We start from the raw sequence: 27,843 nt of genomic DNA, 5'->3' as shown, positions 1-27,843 counted from the left end.
CTTGATTGATCAACTCATTGGATTTGTGCTCCTCACAATGATCACATCGGTCTTTCTTGGGAGTGTGGAAACCCAAATTAAATAAGTTTTTATATGTATGATATTTTTCTGGAATTACACCTGTAGCATTACAAGTTAAAACGTAAAGCTCATACATTTTTGCTATCGACAAACACGGATCAAGGTATTGTCTTTTTACAGAAGACCTACAATAATGGGAGTCAATTCGAGGAAATGAATTTATATGGTTTCTGATTCTGTCTTTAGACTCATCTAATATTTTCCTTTTAACATGTCTTCCTCTTTTGTCCTTAAACTGTGGAGACTTTTTATCAAAAATCCACTGAATCCTACGGCCACTTATATCTAGAGTTGTAAGAAAAAACTCTTTACAAACACGAATTTTACCACACTCCTTAGGTATATGATACTTATATGTAAATTGTTTCCTTGAAATTTGTTTGTTTGTTCGCTTCCTTTCTTTTTGTAACTTTTCAATATTATTTCCATAAAATGCATTCTTTTCGGAATCGCTATATGACCAAAAAGTTTTAAAAATCGCTTTCCTTTCAGTTTCTGATATTTTTTTTACTACATTTAAATCTGCATCCACCATTACAGTCCTTCGTTCCTTTCTTAACTTCTCTCTTTCGCTGTGTATTACCCTTAGTATTTATATATTCCATACCGGACTGACGTCTTCTTTTCCTAAGATTTTGTTTCCATAATTCCGTTTGTCTTTTCCTTTTTCTACTTCTCATCGTTTCATCATTTGCATTTGTATCACAACTTGTTTCTACATTTTGTTCTTCTATTGTGTCTTCATTTTGCTCTTCTGTTTTTTTCTACATTTTGTTTCCCTATTGTATTGTTAACATTACCCTCACCTTGATGACTTGAGACTTCGTCAATTTGTTCAATTGTATCAAAATCTTCCGCATTTCTTGAAACTATGGTTTCATTTTCATTAGGTAGTGCTATTTGCAGTATATATAATGTTATCAGTTGAATCACTTTGAAATTCATTAGAACATGTAGAACTGGTTGTAGGATTTAGAATCTGTACATTTGCATAAACATGTTCAGTGTTATGTTCCTCATTTAAATCAAAACTTCTGTTAACATGGGTTTCAGATATATTGTTTACAACTGAATCTGTAAACTGAAAATTGTGATTTTCATCGACTATTATAATAGTGCAGTGGTCATCACTGTTTTGAATAATAGAAGCTTATTCTTGATCATTGGATACTGTGTAAATCTCTTCAGAATTATTTTTATTAGAATCCATTGTTAATTATAAAATATTGGTTTATATATGTGATAGGAAAGGTCTGTGTAATTAAAGTGTATCTCCCTGTGTAAGTCCTCTTCATTCACAGATGAATCAAGATTAAAGTATATAGACATAACTGTCCAGTAACACTGATCAAGAATTGATGTCACTTCAAAAAATTTCAAAAATATACCACATATATCTAAAATTTCTAATTGTGGTATACACGAAACAATATCTTTGATTGTCTTTGGGTTTACTTTATCAAATGAGAGATATAAGTTTTGAAGTTTATGACACTGCGATACTACATGAAAATCACAGTCATTCAGATTATCACACTCTGAAAGATCAAGAATTTCAAGATTTGGTAGGTACTGTAGAAAGCATGTGCTAGATATTGAAGTTCTAGTTAAATTTAACCAGGTGAGTTTTCTTGCACAGCTTAAATTTGATATAAAACTATAATCTAGCACAGAAAGACGGCTTGTGTAAGTACAATATCCATTATTGAAAACTCTGAAGCTCTTTGGGTGTCTAAATATGTAAGGTAAGTCTTCCTCCTTTATTATTTGAGGCCTATAAAATTCAAATACTCTCCACAAGACAGGTGTTGATTTAATTAGGTGGTAAAATCTTTTACAAACTCTATTTACTACAAGCACGAGATCTTCTAGATCTAAGAAGAAAAATATCCTAAATCAGAGGAACATCAGGTAGGTTTAAGATTGACAACAAAAGACAGTTATCCCTGTAAAATAATCAAAATGTATAATCAATTCTTATTAAATTGGTGTTTTTGTAAAAATAAGATTATAATGATGTATCTCCAAATTAACTTGGAAAATGAAAGTTTTAAAATGTTGTATCTCCATATATCATGCTTTATACTTTAATCTCTTTCTTTTTCTTCAGAAATATGTTTATATCACTTAGTTAATACACATTTAAACACTAGTATTTCATTATTAGAATGATTTTAAGAAAAAGAATTGAACTAAAAAGCTAAAATATAACTTACTTTTCTGTCATAGCTTCAAACTTTCTCCATTTGCTAGCTTATGTCATGTGACCCGAATCCAAACATTTTCATTGGATGACACATAGATCAGTATAACTTTTTCAAATATTAAAGATGTGGAGATAGATCATTATAAAAGTATTTTATATGGCCTAAACGGAGCAAGATTCAGAGATATAGATGTATAGGGAGATAGATCATTGCACAAGGAAGCTAGTAGTATTCATAGGTCAATTTATGAAAAAAATGGACATACATCACTATAATATTCACACGACGAAATATCTCTGTATCTAAATCATCATCTACGGATTTAGCTTCACATATATGTGTATCATTTACTCCTTGTAGTTTATGTTTATCACATGAATATAGCCAATGTTCTTGTACAAATAGTATGTCACATTTGTTTAACACATTTACAAGGTAGAGTTGATTTGATAGAGCATTCTGCACATTAAGAGTTCCTATTGTAAATTGGCGTGTATGGCCTTCTGTGTCTAGGCCCGGCCGTGCTCTAAAAAATGATGTTGTTCTCTATCCTCAGTACTCAATATTGGTTCTTTGACTAGATTTTGCCTACCACAATCCAAGTTTGTTACATCAGCAGAATTTTCTGTAGGATCATTGTCTTTATTCGGCTCATTATCCCTGTTTTTTTGTACAATAGTATTACACGTAGCTAAATTGTCTACATTTTGGCATTTTTCAGGTATTGGCGACTGGCCAGCTATATCTTGTCGTACTATAGGCTTTTTACAGTTGTGTCTCTTATGATTCTGTATGAGTTTCTGATCACTAGGTATATGTTGCCTTGGTTGAAAAGGTTGGTTTGTATTGTGGGGTTTCTGGTCAGACAATATCGGATTTTGGAAAATTACGGCCTGATTGGCATACTGACGGCTATTTTGTTGGCTGTATAAATATTGGTTACGAGTTTCCTGCGGTTGGTTTGAAACCTTTGCATGCTGATGGCTGTTCATAGGAGCAGTTGTCTGATAATTTCCTGCTTTAATGTTTATCGAGTGTGCCACATTATGAGGATGTACTATATGAGCAAATTGTGTTGTAGTTGGATGGTATAGTGTTGGTGGTGCCGTTCTAAAAGGCTGATGAATGACAGGCGGTGCTGTTGTCATTGGCCGATGTAAAACAGGTGGTGCTGTTGTTAACGGCTGATGAAAACCGGAGGTTCTGTTGTTAACGGCTGATGATAAACAGGTGTTTCCGATGTATTTGATTGTTGTTGTGGTACAGATGATACTGTGCTGATTCCTTGTTGTGTCATACGATCCAACTTTGCCTTCAGTTCACTTACTTCTAGGTGATGTTTCATATTTAGTTCGTGAATAGTGAATTTATGTTGCATTTCTGTCTTCAGTATGTCTAGTTGGGATTGATTGTAGCTTCAAATTGACTCAGTCTGTTATTCAGAGTATTTGTTTGTTCGTTCTGTTCATACCTTTTACTCTCACTGGCAATGTTGTTACTATTGAGTTTTCTCTGGAGTAGTGTGATCGTATTTTCATAATCTCGGTTTTTCTCCTCCAGCATAATGATGCGGGCTTTATGGGCTGATAACTGCTTCAGTAAAAACAATCTTCTTATTTCTCTTTGTTTTTGATAAGTTTTTGTCATAGCTTTGGTTTACCTCTGAGGCACTAGATTCTTTTTTGTCTCTAGTGAATATTGTTTTTTCCAGTGTTTCTTCACTATGTGATATTTCTTGGCTAGCTAGATTTTTCGAACCTGCAGTAATTTTCCCCGTTTTGCTCGGATATTTTGTCCTATTCTCAGACTGTTCGTTAATCCTTTTTTTGTGAAGACGGAGGTAAGCAGATTCCTTGTATATCATTGACTTCTATAGTTGAAGATGTCCTTGAGGTGTATCTGTTTCTATCAGCCTCGCTTATATTTTCAGTGGGGTCTTCAAGTATGTCATTTCTTATTGGCTGTGTTATAGATGGTGTCATGACACCTTCTCTGTCTGTTTCAAGATCAAAATATACCAAAATTCTATGAAATTCATCTTGAATTGCAATTGCACAGTCATCTTGATCAAGTAGGGTACAGAGATGGCATGTGTAAAGCATATCAATATCATTAGTATGCAAATCAAAAAGCTCATCAGATAAGACAGTACAGTATTACATTCTATTGAATCGCTATCAGTTACTTCAAGTTCACAAATGGGACAAATATTATGATCTACACTGTCCTTTCTATTTCTAAATTCATTAGGATAAACAATAGTTTTTGGTGGATTTTCAATTGACTTCAAGAAGTTCCTTGGAGACATGTACATGTTTGAATGTTTATGTATAGTCTCGGGACTGTTTGTACACTTGTGTATTTCATCACTCTGATTTTTATTTGAATTATGTTTTACCATGTTAAAGGTTTGGGTTGTTGATTTAGGCTGATTTGCTAGAACTGTCAGAAAGATTTCTAATATTTTTTCAGTCACTAATTTCATCTCCTTTTGATTCACAGTTTCTAAAATTTCTGGAAGATCATAACATATAAAGTTTTGATATAACCTGCCGTTGACGTCCATTTTACTTGTTGTGTTGAACATATTAATTCTAAAATGTTGACGCTTGTCACTATTAGCATTTCCTTTCTCTTTGATGGAGAGGGATTCTTCAACAATAGCCTTTTCTACTAATCTGTTATTAGTTTTGCTAGTCTTAAAAGTTTTACTATATGTTTTGTATTGCTATTATCATAGAATTTATAGATGGCCTGCTTGTATAGCTCATATGCCCCTGGTGTGAAAGTCATTACTAACGTACCTCTTTTCAGTTGAATATCCACATTGTGTTCTCTTTCAGCAGCTTCGATATTTTTTACCAAAGCATTTTTCTCATTTAGTTTATATTTCATTTGAATTTCAGATTTGCTAGGAGTATAAAGCTCTCTCGGAGTTATTTTTCTACTTGGCCTTGATTGATCTATGGAGGTCGCCATCTTGAATAGATCACTTCCGGTAAAAGTTCAAACTAAATGATAACACTTTTAAAAGTTTCTTAAACACTAAAATCAGGTTTTCTATATTACGTCTATGTAGGAGGTTCTCTCGGTATTTAATGTTAATAAAATACGCTAAAAAACAAATAACTTAAAAGGTCCAATGTCTATGTGCTGCTATATACATGTGCTGTAAAAAAACTGACTCATGTTCATCTTAAAATGTTTGTTTAAGAATAAAAAGTCTGTAAAACACTAATCTTGGTAAAAAGTGGTGACACTATACAGTAAAATACCTAAATAAAACGTGATTGTTGGTGCTAAAACTTAAAAAATATTGGGAGTGCTCTGTGTCTTGCTTGCTTCAGTCCGCCATTGTACCAGGCATATGTGAAGTGTGTCAGTAAATTCCATATGGGAGCGAATCCCCATATGATATTTAATGACCCCATATATATCGTATTAGGTCACTAGCACACTGTGTAACGAATTTATCTTACCGACTTTCTTAACATGTGGTATTTAGGCTAGTGGCATATCAAAGCGGTTAAGTCATCAATACTTAGTATAAAGAACCTACTTCCATTTGTCTATACAAAAACAAATGCCAACAATAACAACTTATTAGCTTTAAATGTGTTTTATGAATTTATTTCAACCGTTCATCATCAATTTCTTCGTCTGTTGAAACCTTTCAGATTTTTCCTCAGCACCGTGTTATTTTTATAAAGGGACGTAACACCACTACTAACCGTGTATTGGAATAAGCCCCGCCTACTAACCTAATATGAAATATACACGGTCACCACGTGGTTGCTTTTAACCAATCATATTCCTAGAAATGTATAGGAGGTAAGATAATAACAAATATCAATTTACCCCCCAAAACACACCCAAAAATATTAAAAGGGGGTTTATTTCCCGAGCGCTTGTGGTTTGAATTGTTTCACATTTTGTCATATCGGTGCCTCGTATAGGTGACTATACGGTATCAGGGGCGGATCCAGCCATTTTAAAAAGGGGGGGTTCCAACCATATGTCCCCATTCAAATGCATTGATCGGCCAAAAAAAAGGGGGGGGTTCCAACCCCCGGACCCCCCCCCTGAATCCGCCACAGGGTATTTGCTTTACTCATTGTTGAATTTCGTACGTTGACCTATTCTTTTTTAAATCCACTTATATTTGAATCGGGTGGATAGTTCCTTATTTTATATCATTTTGTCTTGTTGTGTTGACAAAATGTAGGACAAAATGATGCCGTACAATTCAATAATATTATTAACTTATGAAAGTGACTTTAATATTGCTGCGAATATCTTGTAGACTGAGTAAAGTAGTTTATTCTGTGGGTGTTTAATGGTTAATGAGAAAAATTACAGTGACCTTCTACCGGATGGAATTATTATTCGTGAGTATTTACAGGAAATTTTATTTATTTATTGGTCATTGCTGTAGTGAGACGTTTACTGATGGTTTCATCGAAGTTGCTTTTTTTATTTACCGTCGCGTAACTACGCAGAAACAAATTACCCTGAACCTCTATGACTATGACTTCTGAGACAGTAAATTAACAAATGCTAGACAATTAGATATAAACATTGTCAAGATTCAAGACAGAGATACTCTATTTCCATAATAGACATTAATGAAATATTTCCCAAAATGATAGTTTTTATGTCATCATAAACCTACAATCTTTACAAATACGTTGTATGCGAAGGTAAACAGTGCAATTCAATACGGCGTTAATGTCTTTACCATAAAAGGTTGCAAACCTTTGGCTTGTGTCTGAAATATTCTGAAAAAAACTACTATACGTTCCCATTTATGAAGGTCTTGATGAACTTTACAGAATAGAGAATCATTGACAAAAAGTGCGGTTAAAAAGTCTAAAAATAAAGAATAGAGAAACATAGACATAAAAAGTAAAGAATGGAGAATAATGGGTGCTGAAATATAAAGAATGGAGAATAATGGGTGCTGAAATATAAAGAATGGAGAATAATGGGTGCTGAAATATAAAGAATGGAGAATAATGGGTGCTGAAATATAAAGAATGGAGAATGATGGGGTGCTGAAATATAAAGAATGGAGAATAATGGGGTGCTGAAATATAAAGAATGGAGAATGATGGGGTGCTGAAATATAAAGAATAAAGAATAATGATCAAAATCAATTAAGGAAAGAGAATAATGGGGTGCTGAAATAAAAATATTTTATGAAGAAGAACAAATTTTTTATTTGTATATAGCTGATGATGTATTTTCTTTAAATCATATATATATATAGTTTTAAAATTATGTAAAATATTGTATATAATTAATCATTTAATAGTCTCTCATAATTCTTAATAGAATGGCGCTTGTATATGTTTTAGTATTTAAGCTAATGATATTTTACTGTTAGTTTTAATATACTATATGTTTTATATATGTATTCCAATGTTTTATGTTATACGCAATGTTTTATATGTATATTGGAATGTTTAATGTTATACAAGTGGTGAGACTTTAATAAAATATTGAATTTGAATTTATAAAGAATAAATAATAATGATCAAAATCAATAAAGAATGGAGAATAATGGGGTGCTCAAATATAAAGAATGGAGAATAATGGGGTGCTGAAATATAAAGAATGGAGAATGATGGGGTGTTGAAATATAAAGAATGGAGAATAATGATCAAAATCAATTAAGAATGGAGAATAATGGGTGCTGAAATATAAAGAATGGAGAATAATGGGGTGCTGAAATATAAAGAATGGAGAATAATGAGGTGCTGAAATATAAAGAATGGAGAATAATGGGGTGCTGAAATATAAAGAATGGAGAATGATGGGGTGCTGAAATATAAAGAACGGAGAATAATGGGGTACTGAAATATAAAGAATGGAGAATGATGGGGTGCTGAAATATAAAGAACGGAGAATAATGGGGTGCTGAAATATAAAGAATGGAGAATAATGATCAAAATCAATTAAGAATGGAGAATAATGGGTGCTGAAATATAAAGAATGGAGAATGATGGGTGCTGAAATATAAAGAATGGAGAATAATGAGGTGCTGAAATATAAAGAATGGAGAATAATGGGGTGCTGAAATATAAAGAATGGAGAATAATGGGGTGCTGAAATATAAAGAACGGAGAATAATGGGGTGCTGAAATATAAAGAATGGAGAATAATGGGGTGCTGAAATATAAAGAATAAAGAATAATGATCAAAATCAATAAAGAATAAAGAAAAATGGTCTAAAAGTATATATAAAAAAAAATGAAGGACCGCCCCCATCCATCCCGATTACAGACTCTTATATATGTATTGATATGATTTTTCCAACTCGAGATATTGTTCATGGATAATGTTGTTTGATTATTGTAACGTTCCATATTGTTTTATTTTGCTTTTAGTCTTTTTTTATTTGTATGTTAAGACACCAACAATTTCTACTTTCATTTTGCTACAGAGGAAAAGGAATTCCTATTTGATTCAAGTGTAAACTCTTTAATCGTACTTTCACTAGAAATAATGTAATCAAACGGAATATCGACTCCTGTATTCAAATATGGTAAAATACAACCCACGAACAAAACGCTAATAACTCATGCGCTACGCGCACTTAAAAATAAAAAGTGTATTGTTGAGTACAAGTGAATCGTTGGATTCTTTCTTATTAGTTATTCTATTATAACACATTGATGATATAAAGTTGAGACAAATATGCTATTTATTCAGCAATGATTTGATACGCAGAAATTCAACAACCAACTTATGCATTTAGAAATAAAATGTCGTAAAAAGGGCTAAAACAATCAAATATTCCATATATATTCTTCTTTTTCTGTTCTTTTTCTTTTATGACAACAGAACATAAAAAAATCTGTTTCAAAAGGAATTCTTTATATGTCAACAATAAATTAATTGTCTTTCCAAATAAAAATGTATATCTTTTCTTTTTATAATGATTTGTTACCAATGTCTCGTGACTAACATTACGACTAAATGATATTACAACAATTTACGAGCTGTCTAAGGAAAAAAGCTTGTCATTGCATGGCAAAACAGCATATATCATATGTATTAATTGTTTATGATTTGATTGATTGGTGTTTAACGCCACTTTCAACACTATTGTTCTATTTTGTGGCGGTCAGTTTTTATTGGTGGAGGAAGCCGGAGTGCCCGGTGAGAATCACCGACCTTCGGTAGGAAAACTGACAATCCTATTCAATTAAGATTAAGAGTCGAGTGCACCTGTCACGTGCGGGATTCGAACTCACAACCTCAGTGTTGACTAGCTAGTGATACAGTAGTTCGACTAACTTAGACCACTCGGCCAATGAGGCCCCTAATTGTTTATGCACTTTTGATTTTGAATACTATCTTGAAAACAGTACTGGATAGAGAGTAAGTGTAAATAGCCACATTTATAAACAAGCAAATAGAAGTATACAAATAATTTCACTGAGCTTTAATATTGTGATGTCTTCTTTGTGGAGGGGATTTAATTTGGTGGAAAATATTTCATAAAAGAGAGGCAAAAGTTATCAAAGGGATATTCAAACTCATAAGTCGAAAACAAAGTGACAAAGCCATGGCAAAAAACAGAAACGACGAAAAGACAAAACAGTACACAAAACACAACAGAGAAAACTAAAGACTGAGCAACACGAACCCCACTTAAAACCGGGGGTGATCTCGGGTGCTCCGGATGGGTTAGCAGACCCTGCTCCACAAGTGGCACCCGTTGTGATTTTTACGTAAATAACTAATGTGATCCCGGTACTGATGGGGAAACCCCAACTGCATTGTCTGGCCACGACATGATCATAACAGACTGTGATACAAAACCACACTACCAGAGGAAACGGCCACGTAAATGCAACATATACTCAAAGGCAAAATGGGAAGATCTCCATTAAGAACTGAATATACTATCAACCAAAATCACTGATATGTATTAAAATGATGCTACAGTACAAGAATTATGGGACACATTCAAAAACGAACTCTACTCAAATCTGGACAAGAACATACCATCAAAACTCATCCGCTCTAAAACAAGTCTACCATGGATAAACCACAAAATTAGGAAAATGTTCAAAAAGAAAACCAGGCTATATCAACAAGCAAAAAGAACAAAGAACTGGTCAAACTACAAACATTTCCAAAAAGAATGCAAAAGACAAGTCCGGAAGGTTGAATGGGAATAAATCAACAACACCATAATGGAAGAACTGGAAAACAACAACCCAAAACCTTTTGAAATAAATCAAATCTAGAAAACAAGACAACATAGGAGTATCACCGTTGAAAAGCAATTGCCATTTAGTGAATGACAGTAAAGGTAAGGCAGAACTACTGATACAACAATTTAAATCAGCATTTACCAGAGACAACGACAAAACACTACCTAAAACATCAAAATACATAAAGAACTCAATCCCATCCCTAGAAATAAAACATGAAGGTGTCAAAAAACTGCTTAGGCAACTAAATCCATCAAAAGCATCAGGACCAGAAGGTATACCAAACAGAATCCTCAAAGAATGACCTAACAACTAGCACCAGGACTTGCAATAATATACCAAAAGTCAATAAATACTGGATCACTGCCCAGAGACTGGATAAACGTTAACATCTCGAGCGTATTCAAGAAAGGAGACAGACACGCACCAGAAAATTACAGACCGGTATCACTAACATATGTGTCATGTAAAATACTAGAACACATCATCTCTAAGCACATGTTAAACCACCTAGACAAGCACAGGGTACTAACATCACTTAACCATGGATTCAGATCCGGGTACTCATGTGAAACACAGTTATTAGTCACACTGCACTACTTCATGAAATCACACGATGCCGGTAACCAAGTTGATGTTGCTATCCTGGACTTTTCGAAAGCATTTGACACCGTGCCACACACCAAACTATTACACAAACTAGATGAATATGGTGTGAGAGGACCACTGAATAAATGGCTGGAAATTTTTCTCACTCAGAGAAAGATGAAGCTTGTCATTGATGAAGAGGAATCTGAAGAAGCTACAGTGGACTCAGGAGTTCCACAAGGAACCGCACTTGGACCCCTTCTCTTCCTCTGCCATATCAACGACCTGCCAGATGCAGTAAAATAAACCATTAGACTTTTTGCTGATGATTGTCTGCTGTACAGAAAAATAATCAGAAGACCTAAAATGGACCCCCCCCCCCCCCCACACACACACACACACAAATTTCAAATGTAGTCAAGAAAGAAAATTCAACACTTGGCTTTCCAAGACGCAACCTACGATTCTGCCCAAAAGACTGCAAGAAAACATCCTACATCTCATTGGTAAGATCCACAATTGAATAAGGGGCAATAGTATGGGACCCATCTACAACAAACAACATCAACCACTAGATAGAATCCAGCGTAGAGCAGCGCGTTTCATCACAGGGGATAACAAACCTAGAAAAAAAGGATCGGTCACCAAAATGCTTACCGTACTGGAACTAGAAAACCTGCAGTCCAGGAGAACAAGCCAAAGACTGGTATTTCTGTACAAAGTGGTTGAGGGTTTGGTCCCAGCTATCAAACCTGAAGAATTTTTGGTAAGAAGCAAAACCAAAAGAATTATCAAACCGAAACGCTTTGTAGACTTTGAAAGCTCTAACATAGTAAAAAACTCGGTCAAGAACAACTCATTCTTCGTTAAGACTGTGATCCATTGGAACCACCTGGAAGAAGATATAGTGTGCGCCATGTCAGTCGAGAGCTTCAAAACAGCTCTCCAACACCGTCAATAGGTGCTCTCTCTCCCGTCGAGTTAAAGCCAGAATTGGTACCTTCGACGTTACGATACAGATACAGATAACATTTAAATTGAGTGCACTCGAAAAGCTGTATATTTGAAAATAAGTAATTTATTTCTGAAAGAAATGTTTTGTTATAAAAGTTTAAAGTAATATCAAATTGGGATAATCTTGCCAGATGAGCGATTCAGTCTGGTTCTGAGGGCCCATTCTTCTTGTTCTTCTTCTAACTTAAGCTCCCGAGTTTTGTCAATGGCGGGGAAATCAGGAACACACAAATCAAAAGTAGTTTAACTCCATCAAGTGTTAATCTCTAATACCCATTGTGGATTGGGGAGGGTTTGTCGTCGAGATGTCCGAGTGCCCTGTATCCGTGGTTTTCAGTACAGGATCATTCGCTTGTAACAGTACTAACCGATATCTGTTGCAGGCCACTCTGAACAGGCTTCCTGTAGACATCTAGAATTGTGTCCACGACTCATCCACCAGTAAAACATAAACGTGATTAGCGGGCTGCCCAACTGATCAACCTGGCAAGAGAGGCAAAGATATACAATACAGTCTATTCGGATAGTAAATTTTCAATGTATTTTCGAGTGCAGTGTGTTTGACTGGATATTTACACTTTTGAATCTGTAAATTATCATGGAACGTATATCGCAAAATAAAGAGCGACAATACTTAAATAACACATTGTCAACCGAGGCGAAGCCAAGGTTGACAATGATTTTTCAAGGGGTAACAATCTGCTCTATCACCCTCTGAGCTATGTGTTATTTAATTTATCATACTGAATGTTCTGTCATTTTTACATCACGCATTCCGGTGTATTGTTGCCACAGAGATTTTTATTTACGTAACTTTCGTTTTTGACTGGTAACCGAGCTATAAATACGCGGACATTATCGAGTGCAAAATAACATTCCTTATCGTTTGTTATATATTCATTTCTTCAATGAATACTCATAAAAATAAATTAATAATATGAAAATGTTTTGTCTTTAGAAATATATATATGTATAAGTAAAAAATCATAAATATCTATGCACACGTACAGAAAATTTTTGTTAACGCATGCGGAAGAATATCTCAAGAACGTTTTGCGGGAAAATATGAATGCCTACTCAAATCCAATCTATTAGAAAAATCGAATTATTACAGAAGAGTGTCCACCATGCACTTGCACTGCACTATAATTAGAATATTAGAAAAGAATGATATACAAATGGATAAAAATTATATATACATGTAACTGTTATATACAAATATTAATATACATGATATATAACAACAAACCCGGCAGAGTATACTGATTTGTATCACTACAATACAATAGTTATTACGGTGAGGTTGAATTCCCTGTCATTTATTCATCATCCACGCACGAACTTGTCTCAGAAAAAAATATATCTCTGTATATTAACCTCACTTTCAGGTATAGAGATGTGATTTTTTTTCTGAGACAAGTGCTTGTGACCATCCACAAGAACTTGCGGTCATCCAATGTTCAGTACTTCAGTACTTTGATTTATATATACATATGTCTTTTTAAATTTTAAATTAAAAGTACTTTATTATGGCGTCATGTACTCAACAACATTATAGTTTACAGAAAAACAACAAAAGTGAAGCAGGATGTATTTTTTATTTTGAGTCTATGGAAAAGGTATGAGATCAAAATGTTGAGCTTGGGCATTGTCTTTAAAATTATTGACGTCAATTCAATGCATTGTCCTTTAAATGATCGATTTTGATTGGTCTGCACGAGAGTGTGACATTGAAAAAAATGTCTCCAGCTGAGCCATGGGATAGAGTAAATTATCACCCTCGTATTAACCAATCAAAATCTGGCATTTTGACATAAAGTATAATAACACTAGGTCATATTGCATGCAACATACACTGAATGTCGACGATAGAATAACGTTTGCGTGTTGTGATATGATGGACCGGTCAATACGTCAGCAACTTTATCTATTATGTAAGAGTCGTTTGTCTGTTGTTTACAATTGGAAGGAAATTATTGAATATTGTTTGATGTGGCTATCAACAAGGACAAATACATTACTTATTTACGGATTCTCTATACTACAACACAACTATAAATTTGATTAACTCCACAGCAAGACCTCTTTTAACTGTCACACAGTTTCAAGTAACAAGTTTGTTTACACCACTATCGGAATAAATTGTTGCATTACATGACTTAGTGTGAAAATGTCATTAGGCCATCAGAACTTTATCTTCGCTAGCCAAGGGTTACGAGTCGACTCACTTTAAATACCGAGAGGCAATTCAATTTCGCCAAATGAAAATGATTTTACCAATATTTTCTACTGTTATTATGATTTTGATTCTGTACATTGTTCAATTGTATTACATAGTATTGAGGGGCCTGGTGGGTTATTTTCGTTCTTCGTGATCGGCGCATTTTCGCTATCGTGATCCGTTTTTCTAGATTTTTTTTTTTATATTTTCGTGATCCGTGATCATGGAAATTTATTTTCTGTGAATCGTGATTGACAAAAAAATCAACTCGTGAATCGTGATGAGACCCCAATCAGGCCCCTCAGTATTGTATTTTCCACAGTTTTTGCATTCAATTATTCTCTATTTCTATATTTATTTTGCTAATTTTGTTCTTTTCATTTTTTTTACCATTAATCTATATTCTGCAAACCCCATCCAAACCCTCATATTTTTTCTATCAGATATATTTTTATTGTTTTTTTGTATTGTCTTTTTTTTATGTATACCCTAAAATCTTTATTGATATACCGGTCGTTTGAGTTGTGTTTCACGGTGGGGTATTTTATAGCATACTATGATAGGCAGTTGTCTCTAATTTGTTTCCCTTGATACTTTAACACATTAAAGTATATGGGTATTTTTTTTCAGAGACAACTGCCTTAGCTTACTATACGGTATGGGTTTTACTTATTGTTGAAGGTCATACGGTGAACTGTAGTTGCTTACATCTACGTCGTTTGGTCACTGGTAGGTAGTTGTCTCATTGGCAAACTTGTCACATATCTTTATTTTTATATGGTATATATTTTTCACATATAATTGTAGTAAAATATACTTATGTCAAAAACATATTAATCGAAAGGTGCCATAGGTAAGGTAGATTCCTGGGAAGGGGACTGCACTTTCATATATGTATATATATATATATATATAAATACTCTAAATATCAGCATAATAATGTTAAATCTGCTTTACGCAAATTTTTGTTCTTCCCTCGGCGATGGCATTTATGAAAATAGCATGGTTTTTTTCTCACCTTTGTACATAATTTATATCGAAATTTTGGCGCTATCTAAGAGTTAAAGCGTTTATAACAATACTTTAGTTTATTTATTCCAAAGACTTATTATAAGTTTAGTAAGAAACATACTATTTTTCAATTTCTGTTTGATTAGACAGACACTTATTCAAATATCAATTCCCAGTTTGCTATATTCGGTATGTTTTTGAACAAGCGATTAATGTGTTTATTATAGCGCCTACAAAAGCTGATAATAGACGGAAATCTTGTTTTGGACCATCGATCACTGTAAAGTGTTGACATTATAGCACTGTAGTCAATGCAAACTCCTCCAACAGATCGTTTATCTATGATACAAATAAGACCTGTCGAACAAAGTCAAAAACAATCACGCCACGGACTATTGTTATACTGTTAAATGTTGTACGATAAGCGTCTTCAAGTTCCAAATCCAATATGTCAATTGCCTCTGGGATTATGAATTTATTCATATGTTAACACGAGACCTCGTGTTTAATTCATTTGGAGTTGGTTTACAGAAATGTTTGGTTTTTGAACTCTGCACTTCCTTGACGTATTGTAGGCTGTTATTTACTTAAACAATGACATACATTAACAACAGTCTATTGCAAAACTTGGGAATATCATGATTATTTTCCAGTATGATTCTAAAGAAAAGATTAGTTTGATATCAAAATCTCACTTCAAAGATGCTCCAGAAAAAAAAGAAAAGAAAAAGGCACGCGTAAACCAAATATAAAGAGTGTTTGCTTATAATAAAAATAGCAATCAAAATATAAATTCACTGAAACTGCATGCATGAAAATATCGCTTCTCTCACACAATTGCATATTAGGTAAAGCGTCCTTGGTAAAATGTAATGAGGGACGTAAAACTTTCCTTGGAAGTGTTTATTAAATGAAGTCATTAGCAACCGCCATTTTCACATGGTGGAGATAGTATACCGTTGAACGCAATATGAAATCCAAACAAGAACTGTCAGTTCGTTTGACATTTCAAGTTTGATACGTTATAGATAATTGTAGAAGCTTTATAGTGACGTTTAAAAGTACTCCATTTTATGTCCTGCCACAGACCTATTTCTGGTTCGACAAGTGTCGTAATAAAATTTGAAGCGTAGAATATTTCCTTTAAGTATTAAATCTCAATACCGACGTACTGTATTAGATTTTTCTCATATTTTTTTGTTGTTTTATATGGACAAATTTGTCATAATGGTAAAGGGAAGTTTATTTTATTTGATCCTGAGATGAGGATACTTCTCAACAGAATACTATAGCTATACCATAATAGAAATTGAGACAAAATTGTCATATCTAACGAGATTCATACGCGGCAATTCCATTAACTGTAATTTACGAAGGCAAATAAATGGCTGTATGTAAAACAAATACAATGTATTAGAATACAAACTTTTATTAAGTTTTCTAAACACCAAATATCTTGATATTGGTCAATTTCAAGACATCTTTTCCAGTGTATAAGGTTCTTTTCTATATATACTTTAGCTAATGCGTACTAGAAATTGAGACAAAATTGTCATATCTAACGAGATTTGCACGCTATCTAACGAGATTTACACGATAAGTAATTCCATTCACTGTTATTAACGTAGCCAATAAATGGCTGTTTGTAAAACAAAGGACAGTTTTTTTAGAATAACAACTCTAATGTTAAGTTTTGTAAACAGCTGATAAATTGACCTTGGACATGTTCTAGAATATATTAGATTTTTTTAACTTACACTTAGGACAATTAAGTTCTGAAAATAAAGATGGTCTACTTTGTTTACACAAAAGAGCAATTGAGATCAATCATACAACACACGTATTAAATACCCTCTGAAGTTTGTTTTTTTAAAGTATTTAAAAACTCGTGTTTCAAAATTGTAATCTGGTATCTATGATGACTTTATTTCCTGTCATTTCTAATGTTTTCAGAAACGGAAAACTGAAGTCGTCCGAATAACTTGATATACCAGTACATAAATATATGTTTATTTACAACCGTGTGTCTGACTGTTCCACTAAAGGATAATTGTATGTTTTTGAACGGTGAAAACCTCCGAGACGAAATAGCTTTAAAACTGCGAAGAAAAATAACGAATCTATTATTGCTTTCATTAGAACAGTAAATTACCAGTGTCAAAGGTTTCATATAATACTAACTAGATATCCTTATATTAGTTACGACTGGAATAAATAAAATACTCGATAATGGCAAGTTTCTATCACATCGATTGTATTGTTTCAGTACAATATCCACAGAAACTATGTCATTTGCAGACATATTCACTATTCAGATAAAAAATGGAAATACTCGACTTGAAAAGTCAAGGAACAATAATGAATTCGTGTGAACTATGTCAAAATACAAAGACTATTGTTTAACAAAGGCATGATATATCTATATGGTATTGAGGTGGAATTTTATTACATTTGTATTTCGATCAGTCCACTTAAAAACCTCTGAAATGACACTGTTTATATGAATTAAAAACGATGTGAGGTCGGCGTCAATGAGACATCAACCAAAACGAAAAAAAATATATAAAAATACATCCCAAGGTCAGTTCACAATATTCAACAAATCGCCGTTTTAGAAACTAATGCATTCTGAGTAATATTTTCAAAAGTGACACGTTGTGATCGGTTTAAAACGTTCTAAACATTGGCAATTGAACCAATGACGTAACGTTATTATCTTTTTGGTGTACGAACAACGAGATTACCCAAAGTCCTTTTAGATTCTGAAAAGGCGAATCGTAGAGGTCTATTCAATATTTAAATCTCTAGTACAAAAGCTTGTTTTGCTCACCTAGGTCTATGTGCATCTTCCACAATGGACACTCTCCAATATTGTAGAATAGAATAGCATTTTTGATCACCTGTAGGAGAGGTGAGCTAAAAAAGGTAAATATTTTAACAGAGACAATCAAAGACCTGCCACCGACAACCACTCTCCATATTAAAGTTAAACTAGTTGGGGTTTTTTTAAATCTCAATGCTCCATGTTTTTATGTCGATCAGTGGAGAAAAAGGCACAATAATGAATAATAAGAAGATGTGGTATGAGTTCCAATGAGACAACAATCCAAGTCACAATGTGTAAAAAGTAAACAATTATAGGTCAAAGTACGGCCTTCAACACGGAGCCTTGGCTCACACCGAACAGAAAGCTATTAAGGGCACCAAAAAGACTAGTGTAAAACAATTCAAACAGGAAAACCAACGGTCTAATCTATATAAAAAACGAGAAACGAGAAACACTAATGAACCACACCAACAAACAACAGGCTCCTGACTTAGGACAGGTGCATAAAAATGCAGCGGGTTTAAACGTTTTAAATGAACATACAATACAATTCAGTGCAGGAAAAGCGTTTAACTCTAAGAAAATACAACACTGTCATCAACAGCAATCAGCTTATTATATTTTATTCAGAACAACGTTCTTTCAATGCACTAAAACTGCTCATTAGACATTATTTTCTGATATTTTAAAAGAATTTCCAACAAAACATTTAAGGTCCTCATATCGTACTGTATATGACTGAAATATTTGTCACTGGAAGTTAATCAAAAAACAACCAATGCACTTATGGGACTCCGAATCATACCTGTTTTCCTTTGACCTGAGACCACCCTCGTTTTTTGGTGGGGTTCGCGTTGCTCAGTCTTTAGTTTTCTATGTTGTGTTTTGTGTACTGGTGTTAGTCTTTTCGTAGTTTTTCGTTATTTGTCTTGGCATTGTCAGTTTATTTTCGACTTATAAATTTGAATATCCCTTTGGTATCTTTCGCTTCTCCGTTGTATGCCTTTTTAACAAATTGATAAGTTTTATTGATTTTTAGTGAAGAGATCTATAATAGATTAGATTTATTCCATTGTGTCAGTCTAGAGTCATGATGATAACATAAAAAACTAACTTGAAAGAAAAAAAACCAAAACAATACAAAATATGAATAGAATTCAGTATAAATAATTTTAATAAATTAATGTGATAAATATTTACAATTATATTTAAAAAAGCGATATACAACTATGAAATATTCTACTATGGAACATAATTTTGGCACTTGGTGTGATCATTAAATAGTTCATACACATTTAAAAATGGTAGTTCTGCTGCATATCAATGGCGGGTTCTGGTCGTAGTCGTCTTCTCGTCTGGTCTCTATGAACCTGAATCATCTGAACATGTGAGCTATATTCTGGAAACTTCTCCAAAAAGTAGTTCGGAACTTGACGTTTTCTATTGGAAGCACGGCTTCGTCGGTTGGCGAACCACGACTTTACTTGCGCAACAGTGATCCCGGCAATTGAAGCAAGCTGTTCTTTTTCTGTTTCCGTCGGGTATGGATTGTAAATATGGAAATCGTACCAGTCACTTAAAATCTTTCTTGATTTGTCGTTAAGTTGCTTGTAGTTGTTGCTGCTTTCAGGATTTTTGCGTTTTCCACCAAGCTTGGTCTTAATTGGGTGCTTATTACCGGTTATAGACAATGTATTAAAACAACGCACTCTTTTATTTGCCATCCATTTTTTTACTTGTGGTGCAGATATATTGGTCAGCTCTATCAGGTACTCGACGTCTTCTTCAGTTGGATAGGGGTATTGAACATGTTTGTCGTACCATTCTGTAAGAATTCTTGTTGTTTCCGGTGTAATCTGACGTGATTTTGATTTAACTTGTTCCGATTTGGCTTTTTTCGGTATGATCACCCCAGGAGAGATCTGGTCGTTACTGGTTTCCAGTTTGCGTTTCAGAGATAGTCGTGAAGATTGTGTTTCAAACTGTTCCACTGGAAATTGTGTAGTCTGCTGGCAGTGAACAATGTCCTGTCTTGGTTCAGGAAATGTTTCTAGAAGACTGGGTATTTCTCTAAATCCGCTGTCGAAGTTGTGATTTTTTAGATCAGCTATATCAGGCATAACTTCAGCGGCAGCCATAGCGAGACCGAGAACATCAATTGTTGACTGCTCGAATTTTGCGTGGAGATCAGTGTTGGAGTTGTCGTCTGCTGATGATAAACCAGAATCTGATTGGTGGTCCGAAAGTGGTGAGGCTGTGTCATGTGACCTGCGTTTAGTCTGTGCGTTCTTGTTTAATAACAATGCATCCAGATCATTATTTATTTCGCTAATAAGTCGAAGTCTCTTGCAATCAAAGTTCTCATGGACTGATTTAGAGTGCTGTGGTGACATAGCAAGACTGAGCTCAACATATCTGTCAATCTCCATTTTACTCACTTCCTTGCTGTAACTGCTCTCAATTTCGAGTGCTGCAACTTGAAATCGTTCCTGGGAGCGGAACTGAAGAAATTTTTTCTGCAAGTTGAGATGTGCCTTGTGAATATTACGTGACCTTCCTTGATTTGCAGTCGGTTCCCATGAAACATTTATTAGGTTCGTTGGTGTTTGCATATGTAGGCATTCATCTGCCAGGATTTTGGACAGTTCTTCAAACATTGGGTTGCTCTGAAGCCGATGTAGGTAGACCTCCATAATACCATGATCATTGTTCTGTGGTTGGATGATCTGGTCATGATCACTCAAAAGTCGTCTGCGTGTGTTTGGTCTTGAACTTGTGAAGTCTGTCTTATCAGGAGTACTGGAGATACTTCCAATTTCTTCCGATCTGATGTCAAATATAGATGCACCAACTATTGGAGACATGACAGACTCTTTTGTACAAGACATCGTGATTAATGATGGCGTTATGAACTTCATGATATCGGGCGTCTCTGGGTGATCTTTATCAATGTTATTTGACGGTGATCCGAATCGGAAAACCACGTTTTCTTTATGTGGTGTTTCCATGATAAAGTAAAAACTATCGCACGTTCTTTCTGTTCTTATTGAGTATCTGTTTGGTTTATCGATGTATTGAAAACTATTTGATGACTTTGTTTATTATTTGGTCGTTTTTATATCATTTTTTTGTTACTCGGGATGTCGCTTTCTCATATTGAGTTTTGAGTTTAATCTTGAATATTTGGTGTAAAAACATACAATTTGGAGTAACGCACAAACAACAACATGTTTGTTATAATATTGCAAAATTGTGTACATTGATTGAGTTGTTTATTGCAAACAACTCGTTTAGTAATTAGTAACAAATAATTTAGAAGTTTAAGGTATTAACAGATTGATTGACCAATTTATGAGTTATTTACCATTATTATTATTCATTAGTTAATTAGGATAATTTGCTCTTAATGAATGGGTTTAATGTATCGATCGGATTCAAAACTATAATAAACAGAAAAACAAAACATTTTTTTTTACTGTAGTTATATTCAAAATGACCATTGAAAAATAGAATAAAAGTAATCATTCAGTTTTCCTCATACATCAAGAAAAAAATATATTTTCGGAAAGCGAATAAAAACAATGTGTTTTAAATATTTTACTACATTTAAAAAAAAACACGTTTTGAAAACCGTTTTTACATATATAATTACCAATTTTTGTTTTTTATACTTTGGATATTAACGACCGCTGAAAACAATCCGATGCCTCGTGTAGAGAGAGTGCCACGCTTTCTGCACGTTAAGAACCCTTTCAACAACTCTTTGAGGGGTCCACAGATGGCCTGTTGCTAGGCAAAATTTTGTTCATTATCCAATATACTCTCATTTTCCAGTGATAGATAAAATTTTGCCGACCTGCATCCCGGACGACCCTATTACAGGACCTACCTACTGTATTTATTGTTAATTTGTTTTCGTCCTGAACATGCATGAAATCTGTCAATCAATCAATTAACGGGCGCTGTCAGTGGTTAAAAACATTTAATAGAATGAAGAAAAAAAATTAGCAAGTACACAATTATTTAACAAAAACATTTGGATTTGTAGTATTGAATAATTTGTAAATAAATCATTATTATATGGGTCGGAAGAGTTTATTTGTACATCGATACACTAAGACAGGAACGAATATGTCTCTGACTTAGCATATATAATATGGACCAAAAGTACATTGCGAAGGATCTGTTTATAACATTTGGTGGATAATGAATTCATTTGCAATCAAACCACATGTTTATATTACATAGGGTAAAGTCGATTGGCCAAAGGGTCTGAACGTTTATGGATAAAATTACTGCCGCTTCCATGGAAGAAATCTTAAGAAAAAGTTATAATGGGTGGTATAACATATTTATTTCTGTCGTCCAACAATATGATCCGTACTGAAATGGGGTGGGTGGGGGAGCTACATTTTGGATGCACGACATGTGTATGTTTGGTCGGATTGGTGACGTTAAATCTGATATCACTGGATGGGAGTGTTCTAAACGCTGCATGGCAAGGAATCCTTGCAATAACTCATTCAGAGGGTCCAAAAGTCCCATTCGTCATCTCGGTCAATCCATTTTCGAACCAAACTCATTGACTAATGGATTTATTGTTAATGTTTTGCTCGTCCTAAAATGCATGATATATTTTCCACTGGTTCATATTTTTTTTTTCTTTATAACATTGTTTATGGTGTGGTGCTATTTAAAAAGAAGACAAAAACCCAAATGATATAAAGTGTAAAAATAAGGAGATGTGGTATGATTGCCAATGAGACAACTATACACCAGAGTTCAAGTGCCTTGAAGTGGATGTAAGCAATCGTAGGCTACCCTACGGATTCAACAGTAAGACAACCCCATATCGTATAGTCGGCTATAAACGGCCCCGACATGAAAAATGTGAAACAATTTAAACGAGACAACTAACGGCTTTATCAATAACAAAACAATTTACGAAACACAAATATGACAGACATGCATGAACCACTGACAACCACTGAACTACAGGCTCTTGACTTGTGACAGGCACATAAAGAATGTGGCGGGGTTAAACATGTTTGTGAGCGCTAAACCTCCCCTAACCTGGGTAAAAGCACAATATAAGAACAAACAACTTAAAATAAGTTGCAGTTGGCTTGACTCAAAAGATCGGTACGACGGTGCTTTGCTTTTGCGTCAAAATAGTCTTTCATTTGCGCCACAAACCATATTTCATTTGCGCCAAAATAAAACTTTTCATTTGCGCCAATAATACAGGTAAATAGTATAAAAAATAGTTTTATTCAGAAGAGACTTTTAATAATAACTTTAAAACACAGTTTTTGATTGCATAATAAAACATATTCCTCCGAAATCAATCATCGTAACCATAATGAAAGCACTATACACTGATTTATAATGTTAAAACACAGTTCTGTTATAAATTTACGAGATCATAAAAACCTAAAAGAAAGCACTATACACTGGAGTAAACCAAAAGTTTGTTCTGACACAAGACTTGTAAGCAACGGCTCGGATGTACTCATTTACACTGGATAACCTATATGTGTGGTCATAATAAAAAAAATACCGACTTATTTCCTCTATATACAAATAAGGAGATGTGGTATGATTGCCAATGAGACAACTATCCACCAAAGTTCAAAAGAAGTGGATGAAAGCCATAATAGACAACCGTACGGCCTTCAAAAACCCATACCGTTTAGTCGGCTATAAACGGCCCCAACATTAAAACAATCCAATTCTGAGAAAATCTAACGGCCGGTTTGTCTCAGAATTGACAATGTCCGTCTTGACACCCCAAACATGTGAACACTACCTAATTTGAAATCTAAGTGACTCTCAGCATTATATTAAAAAATGAGTATGAACTTACTTACCCAGGGGGAATACTTAAAAAAAATCTTATTCACGATGTAGCAATGAATATTTTAACTTTTCCGTTATATGTTACCTGTAAAATGGCGCAAATGTAATTTTTATTTTTTGGCGCTAATGAAATATAACCTTGTGGCGCAAATGAAAGATAAGATTTTGTAAAAATTGGCGCAAATGCAATGCGCCCCGGTACGAGGCACAAAAATAATTTGCATTAAAACATAACACATGTAGTTTTTTTACGAAAATCATTTATTTATTTTTTAGTTCATTTTATCTTTATTTTTATGGGGAGGAGTCCTCACATGGACTTTAATTTATGCAACTGGAGTATCAATGGCAACTTTTTCTGCACAGAACACAACGCTCGACAACATACATATCTATGGAATTACTTTAGGTATATGAATTTCAGATTAAACTATTTGTTCTCAAGTTTTCTATGGAATTATTATTAGTATTTGAATATTAGATTAAAAAATATTTGTTTTCAAAGTTTTCTATGGAATTTAAAGAATTATAAGAATTTGAATTTCAGATTTTGAATAAATCTGTGAGTATGCCAGCATGCATCTTTCATTGATTAATCATTTTAAGTTATAGATACTGATGCATGTATATCTTTACCGACGCACACAAAAATTTATCCAGCTAAAACAAACAATGTAAACAATAAATTATTGCGGATTAATCATCACAATGCCAAAAAAAATGAAAAAAAATGGAGAAAGACTTTTAATTGATAACCAATAATTTTTCGATTTGATTGCCTATAATGCTACTGATCAGAGATCTGACTACTGATTAAGATACTTAAAATTAATACCAATTATTTTAAGTAACTAATTTGTAAAAACATTCAAATTAATAAAGTCTTCATGTTTTCTTTTTCAATTCAATTCAATCTCCATTTGTGAGAATGAGAATAAGATGAGTGTCATTTGTGTACACACAACTTTATATAAATAGAAACTTCTTTGTCAAAGGAAAACAATAGTTCCATTACAATTAATAATTCATCAGTATAAATTCAGGATTAAGAGAAGTCATACGAAAGAAGTTCTGTTGTTAGAATATGGAGACTCCATACAAGAACCAAGTATTTCAATTTGGCCTTGTGTCAAACTGTTACCCTCCACACCAAAGTAGTCCATATATGCCCGACATTATGGAGTTGTTATCGCCGTCTTTTCTTCCAGTGTTTGCAGACAACAAAAGAACTGTGACGTCACTAGCACTGGGGAATTCCATTGTAAATACCATACTCGAAGGTACAACACCCGAGAAGTGTCGGACAAGTCCTACCCATGTCATCCATAAACAGACTCGCAGACGACTGCGTCTTGACGCTGGATTTACAACTTCACCACACAAGCCAAGATGCCGTGAAGATCCCTTGACAAAACTTCAACACAATCCAATGTTCAATGATTTAACAAAACTGCTCGCAGAAGAATGCCACCACATGCAAGTACCGACCAACTTGATGAATATCACATGGGATCATAAGATAACCAGAACTTCGAATGTCCATATTGGTCATCTGAAGCTTCAGAAAAGGTTCCTTCAATTTAGATCAGAAGATAGACTTCCAACGAAAGTGCGTGAAATTGAATGCAGATACAGCAAAGAAGTAAACACGATGGAGGTTGCCAGATATTTAGAAGTTAGTTCTTGTTATAATTCTTCGGAACAAACATTGGCCGTCCATGAGCGGTTCGACCATTGTCGCCTTCAGCTTATATCAGACACAAATAGAATAATGGATGCCCTCGAACAAAAAGCGAAGGAAACTAACCACGAATTAAGTTTTACATCCGACGATAGCAGCAACAACACAGATTATTCAAGTTCACCTCAGCATTTAGATGTTGACGTCCTTGGCCTTGCTATGGCTGCTGCGGACGTTCATCCTTCTCGTATAGACGTTGAACAGCATCTTAATATTATGATACCAACGCATATTCCAAGTCTTCTGGAAACTTTCGATTTGCCACGTCATGATTTTATTCATAGCCAGGAAGAAGTTTCACCTCCAAACAACGTGCAATCCGCACAACACACACAAAGACCGAAGCCGTCGTTGAAACGGAAGTTTGAAGATGAAAAATCATTTTTCGATTACCGACAGCAAAAGAAAGCCAAGCCTGAAAGTTTTGCTCAAAGACGACAGATAACTCCAGAAGTAACAACAATTCTGACCAAATGGTACGAGAATCATTTAAGCTATCCCTACCCAACAGACGAAGAAGTAGAGACTCTGACCATCCTGACCAGCCTATCTTCACAACAAGTAAAGAAATGGATGGCAAACAAAAGAGTTCGTTGTTTCAATACCTTGTCAATAACTGGCAATAAACATCCTATTAAATCCAAGCTAGCAGGAAAAAAGAAAAACATAGATAGTGCCAAGCAGCTAAATGAAAAATCAAGAGAAGTTCTGAATAATTGGTATCAGCAACACATCGAAAATCCTTATCCCTCTGAGCAAGAAAAAGTAATGCTGGCACAAGGAGCAAGAATCACCATAGCGCAGGTCAAGTCGTGGTTTGCCAACAAAAGAAGCAGAGCAAATAATAGAAAGCGCCAAGTACCGAACTACTTCCTAGAAAAGTTTCCTGAATATGCACCACATGTACAGTTGGTTCAAGAACAAAGAGACCAGTCGAGAAGGAAGTGTCGTCTGCAGCCTGTTGCATTTATTCCAGAACATGCCATGATCATCAATGAGAACGGTTACTGGTGAACTTCATCATTTGTATTATAAATATTAGTGCTACATGTGTTTAAGCATTTTACATCTAATGTTCATTGTATTATGGTGTGACATTTCATAATAAATATAGTGCTATGTATAAAGTACTGTTTTGTTTATTCACTCGTAACCGCAAATCTACGATGCAATATAAAACAGTCTGTTGGTAATCACAGATCGACACTGATCGTTATAAAATTTGTATTCAAAATACTTTTACATCGGGTTGCAAAGAACTCCCTGGACTATAACAAAAGAGCATGTTTCATATACGGTTGTATAGATGCAGATAACGTCAGTTCATTTCTGCTGTTTAAACAAGAGAGCGCACTTAGCGATCTCTCAAAAATTTTTCATCTTCAAAGTCAAATTTACACTCTAATCTTTAGAGGTGTTGCGAGTAGTTTCCAGTACCATATTCCAGTTTGTCATTCATAAAAACAATGAATATGTAGATTAGAACACGAGATTCTCGTGCCACATTTCTTGTCAGTATTGTTATTTTTCGCCTGCGTCTTTATTGATTGACACTTTTTCAGAAGAAAAGCCAATGCAATCATATTTTTAGGAGGGTTGTTACATAAAGATACTGTAATTATGACCTTTCAGTGTCGATCTGTGATTACCAACAGACTGTTTTATATTGCATCGTATTGCTATTGGAAATGTATTAATCTATCTTTTGAGGAATTTTCGGTCATAACCAAAAAAAAAAAATACGACAAAACTTTATAAAAATAAGAATATGTGGTATGATTGCCAATGAGACAACAACCCAATAGAGACCAACGAAGTAGATGTTAGCAAATATAAGTCACTGTGCCAGCTTCAACAATGAGCAATACAAAGATATAAAGGCTAATAGTCTGTATTTCCAAAAACGTGCTACTTTGGTGTCTTTTGGGGAAACTATATATGCATGTGTGTTCAAACTGTTAACCATTCTATAATTAAACGGGAACACGAAAAAATAAATTAGAACCGAATAAGGAAAAAAATTCCCATCAAACCATATTTTATTTTCATTTTTTTAATAAGCAGAC

The 27,843-nt window shown here is 34.2% G+C and overlaps 1 protein-coding gene across 1 annotated transcript; it reads right to left on the bottom strand.

Annotated features, from left to right (window-relative positions):
* Positions 1 to 19,472: 19,472 nt before the first annotated feature.
* On the bottom strand, positions 19,473 to 21,041 carry LOC127705805 (homeobox protein extradenticle-like). Its single transcript, XM_052210154.1, has one exon. The coding sequence runs from the start codon at positions 21,039 to 21,041 to the stop codon at positions 19,473 to 19,475; it is 1,569 nt and encodes a 522-aa protein (XP_052066114.1).
* Between the last annotated feature and the right edge of the window lie 6,802 nt (positions 21,042 to 27,843).

Source organism: Mytilus californianus, unplaced genomic scaffold (genome assembly GCF_021869535.1).
Source record: "Mytilus californianus isolate M0D057914Y unplaced genomic scaffold, xbMytCali1.0.p SCAF_6, whole genome shotgun sequence".
Lineage (NCBI taxonomy): Eukaryota > Metazoa > Mollusca > Bivalvia > Mytilida > Mytilidae > Mytilus > Mytilus californianus.
Note: the sequence above shows the minus strand (reverse complement) of the source record. Positions and strands in the feature narration are given on the sequence as shown.

What these genes read in the sequence shown, in the direction of transcription:
- LOC127705805 (XM_052210154.1), bottom strand. Translation starts at nt 21,041, where the DNA reads ATGTCTCCAATAGTTGGTGCATCTATATTTGACATCAGATCGGAAGAA.